This window comes from Dermacentor variabilis, chromosome 1 (assembly GCF_050947875.1).
Source record: "Dermacentor variabilis isolate Ectoservices chromosome 1, ASM5094787v1, whole genome shotgun sequence".
Taxonomy (NCBI): domain Eukaryota; kingdom Metazoa; phylum Arthropoda; class Arachnida; order Ixodida; family Ixodidae; genus Dermacentor; species Dermacentor variabilis.
The window spans coordinates 242649727-242670452 of NC_134568.1; the positions used below are offsets into that span (position 1 = coordinate 242649727).

The 20726-nt window shown below is 44.5% G+C and overlaps 1 protein-coding gene across 1 annotated transcript in view; it reads left to right on the forward strand.

Annotated features, from left to right (window-relative positions):
- Nucleotides 1-4975: 4975 nt before the first annotated feature.
- The window catches only part of Hsc70-5 (Heat shock protein 70 cognate 5), a 45947-nt gene continuing 30196 nt past the window's right edge, over nt 4976-20726 (forward strand). Inside the window, exons 1-7 of the mRNA XM_075672504.1 lie at nt 4976-5183; nt 6433-6476; nt 19406-19675; nt 19763-19887; nt 19977-20050; nt 20139-20245; nt 20549-20711. Coding sequence (XP_075528619.1) covers nt 5085-5183; nt 6433-6476; nt 19406-19675; nt 19763-19887; nt 19977-20050; nt 20139-20245; nt 20549-20711 — 882 coding nt within the window. The 5' untranslated portion in view covers nt 4976-5084. The remainder of the gene's footprint in view (nt 5184-6432; nt 6477-19405; nt 19676-19762; nt 19888-19976; nt 20051-20138; nt 20246-20548; nt 20712-20726) is intronic.

Here is a 20726-nt window from a genome sequence, read left to right on the forward strand (position 1 = left end):
CAGGTAACGTTTGCACGCTGCTAGATTCAGGCGCACAAACGCGAGGAAATGCTTGCTATAAATGAATTCACAGCAGCGATAAGCAGTACGTAACAGCTCGAGCGCATGACGCTACGCGCCGCGACGGCAGCGGTCTTTCAGCACGCCGCGATGTACGAACTGCTCGAGCGCACGATTGTACGCGCCGCGACGGCAGCGGTCTTTCGACATGCCGCGAAACGGCAGGCCTCCTCCAATCTTTGTTGACTGCATGCCGCTAGACAAGTAGTCATGCCTGCAATGTAGTAGCGGCCATCTGCCCCTTTAGCAACTGATAAATAACTGATGCAATGCATATGAGCTCGCAGTACCGTACGTGCGAGTCGCACTGCAACGCGAGCTCGTGCGCTGCTCGCTTGATGTAGCTTTTAATAACAGCTCTCGAACATCGATGTGCTGCAATCAATACTACCTTGCTGTGCTGCTCGTAGTGGGGTAGTGCATTATCACCGAATCAGCCCGACCATTTGTGCTCATTGCACAGACCTGGTCACTTCACCACTTCGCACAGGTCGAATCGTTATTTGTCGCTGTGGCCGGGTCTCGAATCGTGAATCACCAGCCATGCCTGCTGCTATGTCGGTCTGCCGTCGGGACTAGGTGCAAAAGACCGAATTTTAGAACGCAAATAATGAAGCAAGCTTCAAGACATGCGAAACAGCATGGCGCGAAGTTTCGCTTACCCAGCACGACGAACTGCAGCTATCCAGTCCGCTTCGCGACGCCTTGAAAGAAAACGGTAGAATCTGATGTTGGGATTCAGGCCTTTATGGCAGCCCACGACGCAGAAATAACGACGGTGACGGTTTTTCGAGGCTGAGCTAGGTCTCTCCAGATCGGCGTCGCCGATTCTTTCTGCTTCCAGCATTACGCCTCACAGAGAGTCTGTTTTCGTTAAACTATAGGCTGCGGCGAGCTCGCAGCGTGGTCGGCGTGGTCTGTGAGAAGGGACGAGCTTTTTGGCACTCGCAACATGGTAGAAAAAAGGTGCGAATCGACGCAAAACTCGTGCTAGAAACGTGCTTCGCCACGGCTCAATATTACCCAAGCTGGTACTACCCAGATAACGTTTCGCGCGCCGCCACCAGGCGCCGCTACTATACCTCGAACTCCAGCGCAAGACGCCCATTGGCCGAATGTGACTGCTTTTGCACGGACGCCTACCATTGGAGGATTATGACGACACGTGAGCTGGCTCGATAATTGGCCGAAAATGACGTGACCCCGAGAGATAGAAGGGGTTAAAAGCGAGAGGCAGCGAGAAGAGTTTTTCTTGCAACGGGCCGCAGCGTCCGATTTCCTGCCGGCTGTCGATGACTTTGACTGTTCATCTCTTTGTGTTAATATTAGAGAGGTTTAGCTTGTCAGGTATTCCGGTAAAACGCAGCCGAACCGCGCGTTGGGGCGGAGGCGTAAACGTGAGCAGTGTGCAGCCACCTGGTGGCGCTGAGCTCAGAGACAAAAATAGCTAATGTGGCATTAACCGAGCGTACTCTTCGCTGTTGGTATAAATTTTCGGCACTGGCGTAATCGTATTGCTGCCAAAAATTTGCACCCGCAACAAAGTTAAATACACTTGGTTACTGCAATATTAGTTTCTGTCTGAGCACTGCGCCACCAGGTGGCTGCACCATGCAGACCGCTCTAAAACCCCTTAAACACGGAGGAAGAAAACTAAGGAGAGGCCCTGCCACCTCCGCGCGCTAGGAGAAAAGTGTGGCGGGAATGACGTAGTAGGTTCTCATTTTTTTGCTGCTTTCTTATTTTTTTTTATTATTATTTTTTTTTTGCTGTATGGCCACGTCTTTTGGGCCACAATGGCGGCGTTATGGTTTTGAGCGCTCACACGTGTTGCTCTGTTAGGTTTGGTGCCGTGGCAAAGGCGCTGTGTGGGCGGGTTTGCGTTAGTCACCGTGTCTTGTTGCGCTATGTTACCTGCACCGTGCTCTGCCGGATGTTGCGCTAGCGCGCGCGAAACCACGCGCAGCGCGGCGTGGTTTCGCGAAAGATGTAAAAAAGAGAGGAGAGTGGCCCAAAAGGCGGAGCATCGCCATGAGCAACGCCAACTTCCGGCTTCACTTTTGCTTTACAAAGAGTGACGTCAGGGCCTCTCCTTAGTTTCCTTCCTCCGTGCCCTTAAACTTCGTAAAGTAGCGACACTCTCCTCCTCCGCCTTCACTCCTCGTTTCTACTCTCTTTCACGCTCCCTCGACCGTGGCGCCGCCTACGCTGCTCGAGCGTAGCAACAGCGCCAACATGCGCTCCTCGCCACTCCGTAGACGCTTCTCGAGCAAAAATGGCGCTGATGCATGGTGCGAGGGCCCACGTGATGCTATTAGGCCATTAGCGACTCGGCGTCGGCGTAGGCCAGAGCGCGCGAGGAGGAGGCGGCATTCTTCAAAGCGTGGCAGTACTTTACGAAGTTTGGGGTTTTGACCGCTCACGTTTACGCCTCCGCCCCAACGCCCGTTCCGCCTGCGTTTTACCGCAACACCAGAGAAGCTAAACCTCTCTACTGTAAATAATGTAAACATTCAGTTCTCAAAATCCTCCTCAACGTCGGCCAATTCCCGCACTCAACGGCAAGATCTAATGGCACGTTGACAAACAGTCTTTAACATAACGTGAGGATAGAAAGCCGCTAATTCCACCGCTTGAGGTTCGTGGCACGATCCGCGGCGAAACGCATGAGCTACGCACAGTTAAAAAAAAAAAATCGAATGCCGCTACGCCTCCCTTGTCTTCGTTGATCTTCACACCCTGCCCACCCCAGATAGCTTCGAAAAAGGAGGTTACATGCTCTGGCTTGGCTTAGAAGACGTTGGCAATCGTCAATTACGATTACAACGCGTTGTTATCGACTGCAACGGATCGTCAGCTGTCACATACGCTGATGCGTTACAGTAAGCAGCGTACAAGTTAAGCGATTTCGGTAGTAGTGCGGCGTAATTAGTTCTGAAATGGGCATATTCGTCGAGTGCATAGTTTGCTCTAGCGCTTAATTACCGCATCGTGGGGCCGTATTCTGAAACGATACACTTCCGTGATACTTCGCCGTCAGGCGCGCGCTGATTGGCTGGTTGAGCAAAATCGGATGACGTAGCTCATCCGGTTTTGCTAAAACAATCGGCGCGCGCCTGACGGCGAACTATCGCCGAAGTGGATCGTTTCAAAATGCGGCCCTTGGTTACGTTTACGGAGGGCAATGGCGGCACCGCGCGATATATACATCGCGTTCGTTGTAAAGCAACAAACCGACCGTCGGGGACGCTTAAATTCATTCGTTGTAATGGACTTCGTTGTAGAGGCGTCCGCAATACACATGAAAGATAGAGAAATTCGGTCGGGATATAATCCTTCGTTTCCAGGTCGTTTAGTTGTAGAGACATTTGACTGGTTGGGCCGATCCCCCGCAGATGGTATGCGCTATATCAACGAAGAAAGAACCTAACTAGTCTATGCACACCACGACCTACTGTCGTGATGCACACACACACGACTAGTAGATATGCGCAAGTCGCAGGAAGGTGTCCTCTGGCTGGAACCTGAGTCGAGGTGAGTGCCTTTTGGACGTAATTAAGCCAGTTAATCGGCAAGTTCGCTAAGCATAAAGCGTCGCAGCTCGCCCTCGCGCGCCTAGCTACCAGCCTCGTAGGCGAATCGGTAGAAGTTGTCGCTTGAAGCTATGCGCTTCTCAAGGTGGCCTGCGTCTTTAGGTACGCCACGCGCGTGGCCCCGATGGCGACGAAGGCGGAGTCAATTGAGAAAGCACCCCATCACCACGGCCACAATGAGAACGTGCGGCCAGGTTTAGGTCGCAAGCGAGCTCGTGCAGCCGCATATGGTGCTGGGTCCCGTATGCAGTCAAGGCCGCTTGCATCGCTATTTTCGCCCTCTTTCCTGCCTCGATATATTCCGGCGCCTCCTGAACCGATTTCGCCTCTCGATTCGCGCTGCACATCGCTGGTGCAACGTCCTGAGGCGATGTTTCTGGATGACGTTTGTTTCCATGTTTTAAAGGCGACTGGAAATGTTGCCTACAAGCGGCAGTGTCTTCCTATAACGCGTACAGCTAGGGCTCGATCGTACAAGTAGCCTTGAGTGCTGTCCACATTTTGCTTCTTGTTGTGTTCCAAATGTGGCTGCAGACAAAGAGCTTGGTGTTTCAAACATGCAAGCAGCTGGCTGCATGACAGTGTTGCAAAACCTCGCTATAAAGTTTGTTTGACAAGCGGCGCCACAGCTATATGCCGGAAGTTGGGCTCAAGACCTTGTCTTCGTTTGGAAAGTACTACAAGCCAGCGAAGCAAAGATTCTAAACCTTTTGAAGTTTGAGATTGTGGGTGGAGTTGGCAGCAAAAAGTAACTTTCTTCGTTATCACGCCAGAAACCCTGATGCAGGAAAGGGAGGAAGCGTACAGAAATACAGAGTAATGGCCATCATGATGACCTGGTCACCAAACAACGCTGTATAGACAACTATTTGCAAATAACTGGAATTGAAAGGACCGGCCGGCACTTGGGCCTAGCACTCTCGAAAGCCTTCGAGTGGCAGTAGCGCGCAAAATCATTTCCTAAGTGGACTGGCATGCCGAGATTTTCGGTACCGACTTTCATATTACATAATACAATTTTCGTATTCGGGGGACAAAAAAAAGGAAAAGGCAAATAGGTCCAAATAGACGATGTGCTATTTTGAGCAAGAGAAAATGTTTACTTGTTCTCGTTGCGTATATTTTTTTCTTCAGCGCGGTTTCAGTTGATGTCTTCCAAATGTATTTTCTCGAACTTTCTTGGCGGTTACCAGCTTCTAGCATGCTGAGCCAGGCTGTGCTGTGCTCTGCTCTGACTCATCAACCGTTTTCTAGTACAGTTATCAAGCCATGGGCCTGCCCGAGTCCCAAGCCGAGCAGCTTGAGCGACATCGCCATTTGACGTCACGTGACTTGCACACTACGCACGCACACACGTGTGGTGAGCTTGGAGCGCAGGACTCTTGCATAGCAGTATAATTTGTGTAGATTTCCAAAGTTGTAATTGACAAAATGCTTAACGCAGCAAGAATATCGTCCCGTTCAGTTCTAGGCTCTAACTCTGTCACGGAATGTATATTGCGACGTAGCTTTGTCACCCTTTCTTCCAAGGTGAGTGTGCTGCAAGGCTAAGCCTGTAGGCCTAAGTGCGAAGACCTAAGTGCGAAGGAAATCTAGTTTAAAGTATGTTGATAATGCCTAGGTTTAATTACTTGACGAACATTCAGAATTACTTGGTCGATGTTCCTTGTACATTATTAAGCCAACACCAGCGAGTGTGACAATATGACGCAATGACTGCTGTATGCCGGCGTGCTATGTTCGCGAGTTGGAGATAGACGGAGCGCTTTCTGAAAGAAAGAAAAAAAAAAAAACAACTTCATTATTTAGTGGTAAGCGGCGAATTATTTATAACCACGTGCTCTTAATAGTAGTGTCCAGCGACAGCATGTTGCTTGACACACAGCCGTTATGTCTCAATGCCCAGTTTGATGTCTGTATGCTCGTGCAGTTTTAGTTTCTGTTGTCGGGCCGTAATTCATGTATAGTACTTTAGTACCGCATTCCTAGCCATACCGAGTCACCTTAGATTTGACGCATGTTGCATTAATTGAACACGCCCAACAAATCGGCTTCGAATAATGGTGTTATGTATATATATTTAGAGAGTTTTGTAACTGCATAGCTCTTAGTAACATGTTTGTTATGCCTTCTGGCTATGTACTGTATTTTTGTTTAACGTAATCGTTTATAGCGTTTAAAACATAACGCTACGTGTTGTGCGGCATACATTTTCTAAACTAGACCTGCTTTGTATAACAAATATTGCTGAGGGTCAGGTAGTGCATGCAGAAGGCCTCGGCAGCAACTTTTGTTTTAATGAGATTCGTAGCATTTCTAACGTTTTCATTTGTTACCTGTTCTCTTATTGTATGGTGCAGAAGTACAGTGCCATGTGAAAAATACGGACCACTGGCTCGCTGAAAAGAAAAACGGAATTCAGACGTGCATACTGAAAGTGTCGAGTGTACTCGAAAGTTCGCAAGGTTAAGTTTGGACTGCAGTCCTCAGTTTCAAGTTACATTCATAGGTGGAAAACAGCATTGCGAAATTCCTTGATCCATATGCTTATGCTCAGGGGAGTACATGCTGGCATGCACAGAACTAAACGAAGCACAGCCAATATAAAACAAAAAAGTAAAGGAAAGCAACCATGCTTTTGCAAAGCATGACCAGCTGGCGTTTATTTACAGGGCGTACCCGTTTCACATTAAAAAAAAAAAAAGATATGTGCTAGCCTGCAGAACTGCACTGGCATCATGATCCACAAGTACTTAGGTCAGTGTAATTTTCTTTGCAGGACCACCTTGTAGAGAAGAATGGTCATGTTCAAGCTAGGAACAAGTAAGGATATGCTTTTCGTGACATGCCTGCTACTCTTCTGCATTATTATATTGCAGTTCTGACAACTTGCTGTTAACTGCACTGTTTCTATTTATGCAAGTCTGTGTTTGAATAGTTTAAGCAACACAGGATGTTATATTGTTTAGTAGTATCATTAGCATTAACTTGCTAATGCTACTGCTGCTGTATGTTCCTATACAACTCATAGATTTAGCAAAACATGTCTATAGGTTTGTATTCTTTCTGGCATTTCTCTTTCTTAACCTGGAAATCTTGATTTCATTGGGAGTTGTAGATGAGTTGAACTAAGCAAACATTTGCACCAAAGTGTTCATGTTAAACCTCTAGAAGAAGGGTGTGCATATTCTGCTGGCAGCCACCAGAATCTTTCAAATGAAGTTTTGCTGTTGGTTCACAGAAATGTCTTAGGTTTGCGTGTGGAATTCTGATAAATTTGTACAAGTTACCAAGTGTAAAGTGTTCTTGGCACTAGATGGGACATTCGAAGCGAAAGATGCCCACTCGCGAAGTGCTAACTACCAACCGATTTAATGAAGCAAGGCAGCAGAGGACAATTTTTGTATGCGTGCAGCATAATACAGATGGCATGGCATTGATGGTTTACCTATTTTTGTACTGTCATGCCATCTCATGTGGTGCATGGGCAAAAATTGTGCTATGCTCTGTTTTGTTCGTTAAATAAATTGGTACTTGGTGCGTTGTGTGTATGTGTCCTTCCTTCTGTATGTTCCATGTAGAACTTAAAAACAACGTTTAGTAAATCCCACCAACTTGACCAAGAAGTTCTATTATACTAAGCAAAGAATGTCATTATTTGGCATAGTTTGGTGGTGCCTCCAGGACGCCGAAGGGGCAACAGGGACACCAAAACTCAAATGCACACTGATGCTCCATGGCTCTGGGGTTCAGCGAGGCCCGACTGCTGGCAGAATAGCTACTTCCTTTCCGAAATTCCTTTGGGTATTCACATTTGCTCATGTTTCAAGAATAGATGGCTATTTCCTTTCCAAAATTCCTTTGGGTATTCACATTTGCTCCTCATGTTTCAATAATAATGTTTCAGGCCTCTTTAGTCGACGCTCACATGGGACACATCTCTAATTCTATAATAACATGTTCGTTGAGTGACATAAGATGGATGCATCAAAACCAGGTGATACATATACTGAAAATGTGTGAAATGTGTGTGAATTTTATGGTAGGCGTATTTTATTTAAAGGAATCAATAACATTTATGGTACCAACTTTTTTCTTCATTTTTCCCAACAGAAAGCTTATTAGTTGGCTGTCCTATAGTGCGGTGGTAACGTTGAAAACGCCATGAAACATTTTTCATCACTTTTTCAATCTGCAGTAGCGTCGCATTTAGGAATTCTGTGCTGGAAACGGTGATTGGTGAGCACGATACCAATTGTACGGCCGGCTGTGGTGGAAAGCAGACAAATATGGCTCTAGCTGTCAGTAATGAATCTTTTGTTTATCGAAGGGATGTTGTTTATCAAAGGGATGTTCATGCGGTTCAAGCTTCTTGAACTGCTGAATTATTTACGCAATAACTGCTTTGTGCTGTTGTGCTTTCCTGTCCAACTGCTTTGGTCATGTACATAAAAGTCAAGCAAAGTTCTTTCTAGCAAAGCCAAGATTCGAACATGAAATACCATTTTCCTTACATTGAACTGTACTTTACAGATGATGTGCAGTTCAGCTTGTAGCTTGGAAGCATGTAATCTTGAAAATCTGAGTGAGCTGAAGCGAACAACTTTAGCTCGAATGCATGATCAAAAGATGCATCCATATAAACTAGCATGTAAAAGAGCATAATGTGTGGTGCCAAGAAATGAGAGCTGTCACACTTGTGCCACTTCTAAGTGTGAACTTTCCTTAAATAGTAATATTCATAGAATAAAGCGCTAATGCCTATATAATATAAAGAATGTGGTATTAGACATTATGTTTGGGCACTTAACAGCTGACTTATGTACAGTAATCTGTGATCGTACGCTAATAATCCAGCCTTAGCACCACAGTTGTACTGCAAAGTATCATGACACACCCTTCTTTGCGACTTTCCATTTCAATTTAAAATTCATTCCTGCTTAAATCATAAACAGCATGTTCGAGTGTATTACAGCTGGCTTATGTATAGTAATCTGTGGTCACATGGTAATAATCCAGCCTTAGTACTACAGTTCCTCCGCAAAGCATCACGACATACCCTTATTCACAACTTTCCATGTCAATTTAAAATTCTTACATAAACCGTTTCCACCAAAAACTCATCACTCTTTCTCAGCAGTTGTCAGTCCTTTTAAAGTTTGCTCTGAGCACACACCTATTTTGGGGTATGTACACACTTTGTTAACGTAATTATCCTTCAGACTTACACACAACACATAATTTTGAGATCATCATCATCATCATCAGCCTGGTTGCGCCCACTGCAGGGCAAGGGCGCCTCCCATACTTCTCCAACAACCCCGGTCATGTACTAATTGTGGCCATGTCGTCCCTTCTTAATCTCATCCGCCCACCTAACTTTCTGCCGCCCCCTGCTACGCTTCTCTTCCCTTGGAATCCAGTCCGTAACCCTTAATGACCATCGGTTATCTTCCCTCCTCATTACATGTCCTGCCCATGCCCATTTCTTTTTCTTGATTTCAAATAAGATGTCATTAACTCGCATTTGTTCCCTCACCCAATCTGCTCTTGTCTTATTCCTTAACGTTGCACCCATCATTCTTCTTTCCATAGCTCGTTGCGTCGTCGTCAATTTAAGTAGAACCCTTTTCGTAAGCCTCCAGGTTTCTGCCCCGTAGGTTAGTACTGGTGAGACACAGCTATTATACACTTTTCTCTTGAGGGATAATGGCAACCTGCTGTTCATAATCTGAGAATGCCTGCCAAATGCATCCCAGCCCATTCTTATTCTTCTGATTATTTCCGTCTCATGATCCAGATCCGGCGTCACTACCTGCCCTAAGTAGATGTATTCCCTTACCACTTCCAGTGCCTCGCTACCTATTGTAAATTGCTGTTCTCTTCCGAGACTGTTAAACATTGCTTTAGTTTTCTGCAAATTAGTTTTTAGACCCACTCTTCTGCTTTGCTTCTCCAGGTCAGTGAGCATGCATTGCAATTGGTCCCCTGAGTTACTAAGCAAGGCAATATCATCAGCGAATCGCAAGTTACTAAAGTATTCTCCATTAACTTTTATCCCCAATTCTTCCCAATCCAGGTCTCTGAATACCTCCTGTAAACACGCTGTGAATAGCATTGGAGAGATCGTATCTCCCTGCCTGACGCCTTTCTTTATTGGGATTTTGTTGCTTTCTTTAAGGAGGACTACGGTGGCTGTGGAGCCGCTATAGATATCTTTCAGTATTTTTATATACGGCTCGTCTACACCCCGATTCCGTAATGCCTCCATGACTGCTGAGGTTTCGACAGAATCAAACGCTTTCTCGTAATCAATGAAAGCTATATATAAGAGTTGGTTATATTTCGCACATTTCTCTATCACCTGATTGATAGTGTGAATATGGTCTATTGTTGAGTAGCCTTTACGGAATCCTGCCTGGTCCTTTGGTTGACAGAAGTCTAAGGTGTTCCTTATTCTATTTGCGATTACCTTAGTAAATAGTTTGTAGGCAATTGACAGTAAGCTGATCGGGCTATCATTCTTCAAGTCTTTGGTGTCCCCTTTCTTATGGATTAGGATTATGTTAGCGTTCTTCCAAGATTCCGGTACGCTTGAGGTCATAAGGCATTGCGTATACAGGGTGGCCAGTTTCTCTAGAACAATCTGCCCACCATCCTTCAACAAATCTGCTGTTACCTGATCCTCCCCAGCTGCCTTCCCCCTTTGCATAGCTCCCAAGGCTTTCTTTACTTCTTCCAGCGTTACCTGTGGGATTTCGAATTCCTCTAGACTATTCTCTCTTCCCTTATCGTCGTGGGTGCCACTAGTACTGTGTAAATCTCTATAGAACTCCTAAGCCACTTGAACTATCTCATCCATATTAGTAATGATATTGCCGGCTTTGTCTCTTAAGGCATACATCTAATTCTTGCCAATTCCTAGTTTCTTCTTCACTGCTTTTTTTTTAAGCTTCCTCCGTTCCTGAGAGCATGTTCAATTCTATCCATATTATACATCCGTATGTCAGCTGTCTTACGCTTGTTGATTAACTTCGAAAGTTCTGCCATTTCTATTCTAGCTGTACATTGGCGTTTCTTGATCAGACCTTTCGTCTTCTGCGATAGCTTACTGGTATCCTGTCTGACGGAGTTACCACCGACTTCTATTGCACACTCCTTAATGATGCCCATAAGATTGTCGTTCATTGCTTCAACACTAAGGTCCTCTTCCTGAGTTGATGCCGAATACCTGTTCTGTAGCTTGATCCGGAATTCCTATATTTTCCCTCTTACCGCTAACTCATTGATCGGCTTCTTATGTACCAGTTTCGTCCGTTCCCTCCTCAAGTCTAGGCTAGTTCGAGTTCTTACCATCCTATGGTCACTGCAGCGCACCTTGCTGAGCACGTCCACATCTTGTATGATGCCAGGGTTAGCGCAGAGTATGAGGTCTATTTCATTTCTAGTCTCGCCGTTTGGGCTCCTCCATGTCCACGTTCGGCTATCCAGCTTGCGGAAGAAGGTATTCATTATCCGCATATTGTTCTGTTCTGCAAACTCTACTAATAACTCTCCCCTGCTATTCCTAGAGCCTATGCCATATTCCCCCACTGCCTTGTCTCCAGCCTGCTTCTTGCCTACCTTGGCATTGAAGTCGCCCATCAGTATAGTGTATTTTGTTTTCACTCTACCCATCGCCGATTCCACGTCTTCATAGAAGCTTTCGACTTCCTGGTCATCATGACTGTATGTAGGGGCGTAGACCTGTACAACCTTCATTTTGTACCTCTTATTAAGTTTCACAACAAGACCTGCCACCCTCTCGTTAATGCTATAGAATTCCTGTATGTTACCAGCTATATTTTCATTAATCAGGAATCCGACTCCTAGTTCTTGTTTCTCCGCTAAGCCCCGGTAGCACAGGACGTGCCCGCTTTTTAGCACTGTATATGCTTCTTTTGGCCTCCTAACTTCACTGAGCCCTGTTATATCCCATTTACTGACCTCTAATTCCTCCAATAGCACTGCTAGACTCGCTTCATAGATAAAGTTCTAGTGGTAAATGTTGCCAGGTTCATATTCCAATGGTGGCCTGTCCGGAGCCAGGGATTCTTAGCACCTTTTGCTGCGTCGCAGGTCTGACCGCCACCATGGTCAGTTGCTTCGCAGCTGCTGGGGACTGAGGGCCGGGGTTTGATTGTTGTGTTCATCTAGGAGGTTGAGGTATATAGAATTTGAGATCACAGTAACATTTCCAGTGACTTTGTTATTGCCGATTTCACATGCTTCAAGATTTTTTCTGAATAGTGTTGCTCAGAGCAAGTACCCCACTAATATGTGGAGACTAACTATTGCTGCCACAAACCAATACAGCAATAGAGACACTGTGAAAATTACTTTTTGTATGTGTCCTTTTTTTTTTTCCATCTGGCACTGCCCCATTCCTCAGCACCTTTAACTTATGTTTTTGTGAAACTTGCCCAAGATTCGTAAAATCGTAAAACAAGTCAAATTTGTAACCCTTACAAAAATTTGAGCAGTTAGATGTGTCACTGTATCGGCTGCTGTTAGATGAATATTTCATTAATAAAATTCATCTACATTTTTGCTTGTTGGTATAGATTCTTCCTGCTGTAACTATAGAACAGAGTGCCTCTTCACAGCGTCCTTACAGAACAAAGCCTGCAAATATTTAATATAGTCAACATCATGAGTAATTAAACAAGCTAGTAGCTTTTCGCCACATTTCTGTACTTTTTTTTTTTTGCTTTGATGGTATTCTCTAAAATTCCAAGGTTGGAAAGTCTGTAGCTGCTGTCTAGGCATGAACCAAATGACAGCAATGCAGTCATGTAGCTCGACAACCTTGTGTCCAAGGTGCTACTTGAGTAAGGCAGGTTATTCACACACCTCCGGGTTCCATATTAGCACAAACATCTAAACTTGCGCGGCGTGTGGAGCTCGCAAGCAGAGCACGAAGTCGCCTTTTTCTCAAGTACTCTCTTTCAACAGAAGCCTGTTCCTCACTTTTTTCGGCTGCTTTATTTCATAATATAGCAGATTCCCATAGGCAGCTGCTATTGGCCAATAGCCGACATCAATCAAGAAGAGTGTTTGGATCAGTGCGCTTCTTCCTACTGTTGCTGTATATTTATTGATAGAATTTAATAAACAGGCTGAAGTAAGCGGAAATGTGCTTTCGAATTTCTGTAATAATTACGAACTTCCGGAAGAAGCAGGCTATCATCTGCTCACGCTTGGCCGCAGCTGCCTGTATAGGAATTAAACTTTGGCTACCCTGCTTATCGATGTCGTAGCCATCGGGTCTCGCTAATTTCAACTAGTTTTGATCACTCAACTAGCTTTGAACCAAGTGAAACCTAAGGTCAGACCACATTGCACGCCTGCCAGCGCATGCTCACTCCTGGCCGCTCCTGGCTAGATGGCTTGGCAGCTTTCACTTCGTATTGAGCTATTGTTATCGCTTCAAAATGCGCAAGTTGGATGTGGCTACTATCCGTCGGTCAATCTGGTGCAGGGCAAAGTCGGTCCGCTTCATGTATGTAGCATGGCCAGACCGTAGCATATGAGCGCTAGTGCGCACTCTAGCCCTGTTGTGCACAAAGCAAATGCTGTGCATACGCACTACAGATGCTTGTAACTGTGGTCTGCTACGTAGTGCAGATGCTGCAGACACTGCAGGGTGCCGCAACGAGTCCGCTGACTGAGCACACTGCGGCCTGCTGAGGACAACCTTAACTTTGTTTGGCGTGCCCTTTGTTTGGCGTCTACGTGAACATCCAAAATGAAATCTGAACTGCGTGCCACGGCAATGTTCAGTAGGCAGAGCGTTGTGGGCACGCTCCGTTCCGCCGTAGCCTTCGCATTGCAAGTCATTGAAGGAGGAGCGGAAGCATCACCTAGGGAACGTTTGATTGCAAATAACTCTGCTTCTGCTGAACGCATTGAAGTACTTTTTGTGGTAAAGTATTTCTGAAATAGTCAAATGCACTTCTCGATTTTGATAAAAAGTAGTTTGATTCCTTTAAGGATAATTTTGGTTATATGCTCGAAGTGGTTTTGTGCCCCTTAAGGAGCATTATACCGCAAGAATCTTTCAGATTAGTTCATTAATAGCTCGGGTAGAAATATTTTTGAAGGGCTGCAAATCCATGATTCCAGGAGGCGAGTGTCACCGCAAACGTACGCATTCTCTCCACTTGCTGCCTCTAGTCACTGCAAGCAAAATTCCTTCCCTGCGTTCTCCCATACTGGGGCCGGAGGATTGCATGACGAATACGTCGGGGGCCCCACCTTTCATTTTTTCTCTCTCGCTTTTTTTGCGGAGTGACGCACTTGCAATGACGGTCTCGCACGCTAGCTGTTGCCGTTTGTCTCATTTTGCACAGCGCATTATTTTGCATGCTCTGCACGAGAACACCTGATTAGCGGTATAGGCCTCCTAATCGGGTGAGGAGGAAAGAGCGCACTGTGAGCATTTCCTTCTCTCTGGCTTGTGCGATCCGGCATGGCGCTACTTGAAAGTGTTACTGTCGCATGCTGTGAGACGATTTCGAGATTTTTTAGCTTGTACCTGGTGAAATTTATGCAATGTCCATTCGTACAAGGTTGTCGGGGAACCAGTGTGTAGCCTTTCGGTGCATCAGTAACTACAATATGTGGAAAATATCTCTTGGCGGTGCAAACACGTAATGTGCATCATCAGCCGTAGCGTGTACATGTTGTGAACTATTTTGGGTGTATTGGTTTTAATTCACTGAAGATAACTGGTGTCTGTATGTTGCCAGAAAATGGAAAACCTGCTCAATATCTGATCACTTGGCACAGGAACTAAAACATAAGAGCGCGTGCTCATGTACGGCCAACCTAAGGCAACTCCGAAACATCAAATATTCGTGGTACACCGGCATCGTTCTCAAGCATTTCAAGTCTAGTAGACTTGAAATCACTATATGTCTACGCTAGCCTCCTGTGTGAGGCCAATGGCGCTGCTCAACACAGCTGTCACTGCGGTTGGTGAACCAGCATGATACGTACATACGCTATGTGCTTTAGCATTGCCTTTTTTGTGCTGTAAAGCCGTAATATCCGAAAGGGATCGCATAAAAAGAATGCGACGGCTATTTGTGAGGACAAAATTGCCATAATATGGGTGAGTGCGTCGTAGAGAACGGGACGAACAAAACTAAAAAAAGAAAAGGTTGTTTGTCATCCTCTTTCTCAGAAAAAGAGGGAGAAAACGGGCTAATGCCGTAATAAAACCTTGCATGGTCGTGCTGCACGTTTATAGATCTATAAACAATGTATGCTTGGACCGTGCGCTATATAGAGCAGATATCTATAATCCAGCATCTACCATTGCTTTGGACACTCGCGCAGTTTGTAAACTATCGCTTTGCTGGAGAAGTGTAATTCACACTGTAAGGTATGCTGGTATTACTAACCAAAACTATTTTTTTTTCATGGGTGGAAACCTCATCCACCGAACAAAGTAGTCGCGCAATGTAATCTACAGCTAACAGTGTGAACGCTTCTAAAAAAAACAGCACTTCTACTGTAACAGAGTGGTACCCACACTGTTACGATTGTTGCGTATGTTTAATAGCTCCTAAACCGCAGCTTAGAACTAAAGGAAAATACTGATAAAAGGTAACATTAGTGAATGGAATTATCAGAAATACACAATTGATCTTCGGGGATGATTGTAAGCTCAAATGCGTGCACACAGGCACTGCATGCTCCCTCCGCCTCAACGCCAGCAAAAAGTTGGGCCATGCCTACTTGAACCACTTCAGTACGTCTCGCAGAACGTAGAAGACGCCACGTCACACTAAACAGGCCGCGCGAGCGCGACAACAAACACCAAAAGCTAGTGCCAAGCGTATACCTGACATACAAGACGGAGCGCTTGCCCAAGCCATCATGCCGACTGCCCATAGATGGTGCCACTGTGTGCGCAATATGGTGGCGCCTATGAAAAACAATCTATAAGTCAGTGCCATAATCAGAAGCACTGAGGCAGATGCAAAAGGATGAAATAGCATGATCGCAGTGCTGGAACATGGTAGAAAATGAGATTAGTTGCCTGCATGCGCGACTGCACGACTTGGGAACAAGCAGACCGAACAGAAGTACATCTCTCTTGCTATGGTATGAAGTAAAACATGCACAGACGAATGTGCAGACATTCGGTCTGTATGTTTTATTTCTCCAAACTTTAATTTGTCTATCGAAGCAACATATTAAACAAATAACTGATGTTGCCTTGAATTCACAGAAGTCGCACGTCACTGTGGGTGGCGTCAGAGCACTGCCATGTACATAGGTGCACTTGTGCGATTGACGTCGACTCTCCGGCTGGAAGTGCGGCGCGTAGGGATGTAATGGTGTAGCAGACAGTGATTAGCGTGCATTGTATGCACTGCGCTTGACAGCTCAAAATGGCCAGACCTGGTGAGGGGTGCTTTACGTTACTGGTAATCAAAGCTAAATTTTCTTATGTGCAAATTCTTGTGCATGTGATAATTGATTATCATGGCGTTGTATTGCTGAACTGCCCAATTTCAACAGCCCACCCCATTTGAAAAATATGAAATCTGAGAAAGTAATGTGGATGTTTGATGCAAATCACATGCATCATGTTTGCATGTTTATCCATATAAATCTACATGTTATGGCAATATAGGCTTTAATTAGACATGTACAACGTGCTTCCTAGTAGCATGACCTTTGTCACTACTGTTTTGCGCTTTGCAATATCATAGTGGTAATTCCTAGATAGTCAGTATTGCATCCAACCCAAATGCTGGAAGCATGTGGTTGTCTTTCGTAATAATGGCAGTAATGTTGTTTTGTTTGTTTTTGATGGGCTAAAGCAACCTCTCCGTTAGCAGTGCATGTCCAGAGAGCTCGGAAAGTCACTGTTGACAGTGGTTTTTGAAGGTACAGTGCTTCGCAATTGAAGAATGGTACTCTGAGCGCAGTGCTCTTTATGCTACTGGTTGCTACTAGGCACACCGAACTCCAGCGTTGTTGTATGCACACACTGAAAGTGAGCATTTGTGACGCATCTTGACTGCATTTGGCCGCCCTGTGACCATCCAGTGCTACTTTGCTGCGCAAACAGCGCCAACAGCCACGAGCTTTGAGTGCTGTGTTTTAATCGTTGAGCACTGTACATGCTGTGGATATAAAAAATTGTGGAGGTTCAACCCACATCTTGGAATTTATGTAAACCGAAGTTTTTGTGAAGCGTTAATAAAATGCTACAATTTTGCCCATTCTATTCCTGCGTCTTTGGTAAAAAGGAAATTGTTGTGCATGCATGTGCTCTCATGCACCTGTGCTACGCAATATGACAGGTAGTAATCATCTCGAAGAGCTAGTCGGCATTGGCACAATAGAAGTATATGTGGGATTGTGGCCTAATGGTTAGAGCATTAGACTGCTGTGCTGGGAGCCGAGGTTCGATACCACCATCGACACGTAATTCAATTTTTTTTCAAAGTGTCAGATGTTTGGCAAGACAGCAGCAGCAGCCACATTCAGGAAAGTACAGGAGGGTTCGCAAAGAAAGCTTTGCTTTAAATAGTGCAAGGTTCTACTGTACCGTGTAGCGAAAATATTCATGGCTGTAAGGACACAAATTAAGGATTCTCCTGAACTACCTTCAGTTCAACTGGCACAAACTCCAAGCTCAAAGTAAAGGGACCTTAAAAAGAAGCACTTACTCACTTTAGACTAACCAAGTAATTTTTCAAACTCCATTTTTCTTAATTTCACAACAGTTTTATTGTTAGGAAAAAAAAATGAAGTCTAAACTTCCTTTTTTTTTTTACACAGTAGTGCAGAAGCACATGGACGCTGAAAGAAAAAGATGGGACACAGTGCTAACAACCGAGTGTTTATTGCACAAGAGCATATATATATATATATATCACTGCACAAAAGGAAGGGAGAAGCAAGACTGAAACAAATCAGCCCAGCAAGATCAACTGGAACACAGGCGACTAACACAACAAAAACATTTTTCTCTGATGAGGAGACTGACAGGCAACTAACACAATCCCTATTCTTATTCTCTGCAGCTTACCATTTCTCTGGTGAGCTGGTCAGGGAGTGTTGAGTGTGATAAAACAGCCTTGCATTCGCAGCGTGTGCAATGTGCGCCAAGGTGGCCTGATAGGGCTTGTTTTTTTTCATGTTGTACCTGTGCTCACGTAATCGTTTGTTGATGCACCCGCCCGTCTGTCCCAAATACTCTTTGCCACAGTCCAACGGGATGCAGTAAACCACCCCTTCAATACAAAGAATAAATGGTTTTGGGTGGGTCTTTTCGCACCCACGAGTCTTGTGCGTATCAGCGTTTACCCCCGTGCACAAACTAAACAGCTTCAAAGGAGCAGAGAATGCGATATCTACACCAACACGTTTCCAAATCTTTTTCAGATTGTGACTAATCTTGTGTGGGCAGGGCAAGATGATTACTTTTTTAATTCCGTCACCTGGTCAGTGGCATTGTGAATTTCATTATTATTCTTTAGAATTCTTTGGATTTTTGATTTTTTGGTTTTTTGCAATAACCACATATGCCCACACATTAGTGGAATGTTATGCCTCTGTAAGAGCGCTTGAAACTTGGTTAGTTCAGCCTTTGGCTTTTTTTGTAATGTAATGTAGTCTATGTAGTTTACCAATAAAAAAATCTGACGAGGCTTGAGCAGGCACTGTGAAAATCGGTGACATTATAGAAAGCTGGTGCAGGAACTTAAAGGCAGCAGCACCAACTGTCTTTGGTTTTTGCGCCTTTTCGGTTTTACCAAGCCTAGGTGTCATGGTAAGAGTGGCTTTTTTGACCTTGTAGAAGGGTTATTTATAAATGTAGCTCAAATATTATTGCCTTTAGTGTCCCTTTAAATTGTTTATGGTCACATTTCTCAAGCATTTTTCAAGCTTACTTGTGGCCCAAACATATTTGTCCAAACTATTTTGTCCCCTGTGTGACTGTGTTGAACAAAAATTGCATGTCAGCGCCATTTCCAACACCTGATTTGCATACAAGATGCTAGTCATCCAGCTTAAAGATTAGCCTACTTTGTTGTTAATGATAAATGGCTGGTGTGAGCAGTGTGAAGTTTGAGCACTTGCACAGGCAAGCAGGGGAGCACAGCCTCCAGATGTTGGTCTCATGCTGAACAATATTTTCATGGCTTCCTTATTCCACCTTAAGTTCGGTCCTAGTGGCAACTTTATGCCAGCAAAGTCTGATAATGTTACCATCTGTGCTATTGGCTTTAGGATAACTGCACTAATTTTTTCTATGGCTGTCGTAACCTGCTGCATTGCTTTTGCTAACTTTTCAGATTGTTGCTGTTATTAAATTTTTAGATGATGTGCCTTGTATATCTGATAAATGTTTCACATAGTGTTGGAGAAGAGTGGTATAGGGCTTCGTGGTGACTGTCTTCAAAGTATGACTTAAAACCTTCTGTAACAAAAGTACTAATAAGCTGACACTTCTTGGTGCACACTTGGGAAAATGTAGTGCAGGTGGGTGACTGGTCCATCCCACCAGCATAACTTTATTAATGGATTTCGTTTCATGCTTGCTATTATGCCAGCATGATGTTGAATGTGGAACTTTGCATATTGTGTAGCATGCAATTGTATTCTTACCATACTTCTTCATGGTATTAATGGTCATCTTTATATGCCAAACTGATGTATAGTAAAATGCATGTGGTTTTCAGATCTGATCAAGTTAAAGGTGCTGTTATTGGCATCGACTTGGGCACCACCAACTCGTGTGTGGCAGTCATGGAGGGAAAGACACCAAAGGTCATTGAAAACTCTGAGGGGTCACGGACAACACCATCAGTAGTGGCATTTACAGCTGATGGAGAACGGCTTGTAGGCATGCCAGCCAAGCGTCAGGCTGTGACCAATGCTTCAAACACACTTTCAGCTACAAAGCGGCTGATTGGTCGAAAGTTTGAAGACCCTGAGGTCAAGAAAGACATGTGAGTGTCAGTGACATTACTTGAGCTGAACAATGTCATGTGTTCTAAATTTTACCTGGCTTCTTCTTTTTTTTATATATATATAAGGCAAACCCAGTCGTATAAAATTGTGCGAGCTTCCAATGGAGATGCCTGGGTAGAGGCGCATGGGAAGATGTACTCCCCTAGCCAGATTGGTGCTTTTGTACTGATGAAAATGAAAGAAACAGCAGGTTAGAAATTCTAGGCATTCATTTGTCATTTTGCATGCATATTGTATTGTATGGCTTCAGTTGCAATAAAAATATGCATTGTGTTTCAGAGGGTTACTTGGGCCATAATGTCAAAAATGCAGTCATTACCGTCCCTGCATACTTCAATGATTCCCAACGGCAGGCAAGTGTTCAGTAAATTGTTTTGTGTGTGCTTTGCCTATGTGAATACAGTGTACTTGCCAGTTACATAAGTAGAAACTACTTTGTAGGCAACCAAAGATGCAGGCCAGATTGCAGGCCTTAATGTCCTTAGAGTCATCAATGAGCCAACTGCTGCAGCCTTGGCTTATGGCATGGACAAGACTGATGACAAAATGTGAGTTTTTTTCCAGGAATCGTCCTTGACTTTTTTTTATTCTTGTTTCTTGGATCTGCCTAATATTGAGCTGTGATGTCAAATTTTTCGTCTCCTAATGGAACAACAATCCTTAAGGAAAATACAGACTGAGCTCAAAATGCATTAAAGTATTTCATTACAAGGCTTATATGTAGTAGCAAAAAAAAGGCTAAAGTAAGACTTAGAGAATTTTTGTTGCTGGTCATCATCCACTATTAAATACTGGTGTACGTGCGGTGTATTTGAGCAGTTTTGATTGAAGTATGGCTCCTTTTCCCCTAGCATTGCTGTTTATGACTTGGGAGGAGGCACTTTCGACATCTCTGTGCTTGAAATCCAAAAGGGTGTGTTTGAAGTGAAGTCAACTAATGGTGACACATTCCTTGGTGGAGAAGACTTCGATAATGCCCTTGTCAAGTTTCTTGTCCAAGAATTCAAGCGTGAGGTAGCCCTCTTCTGG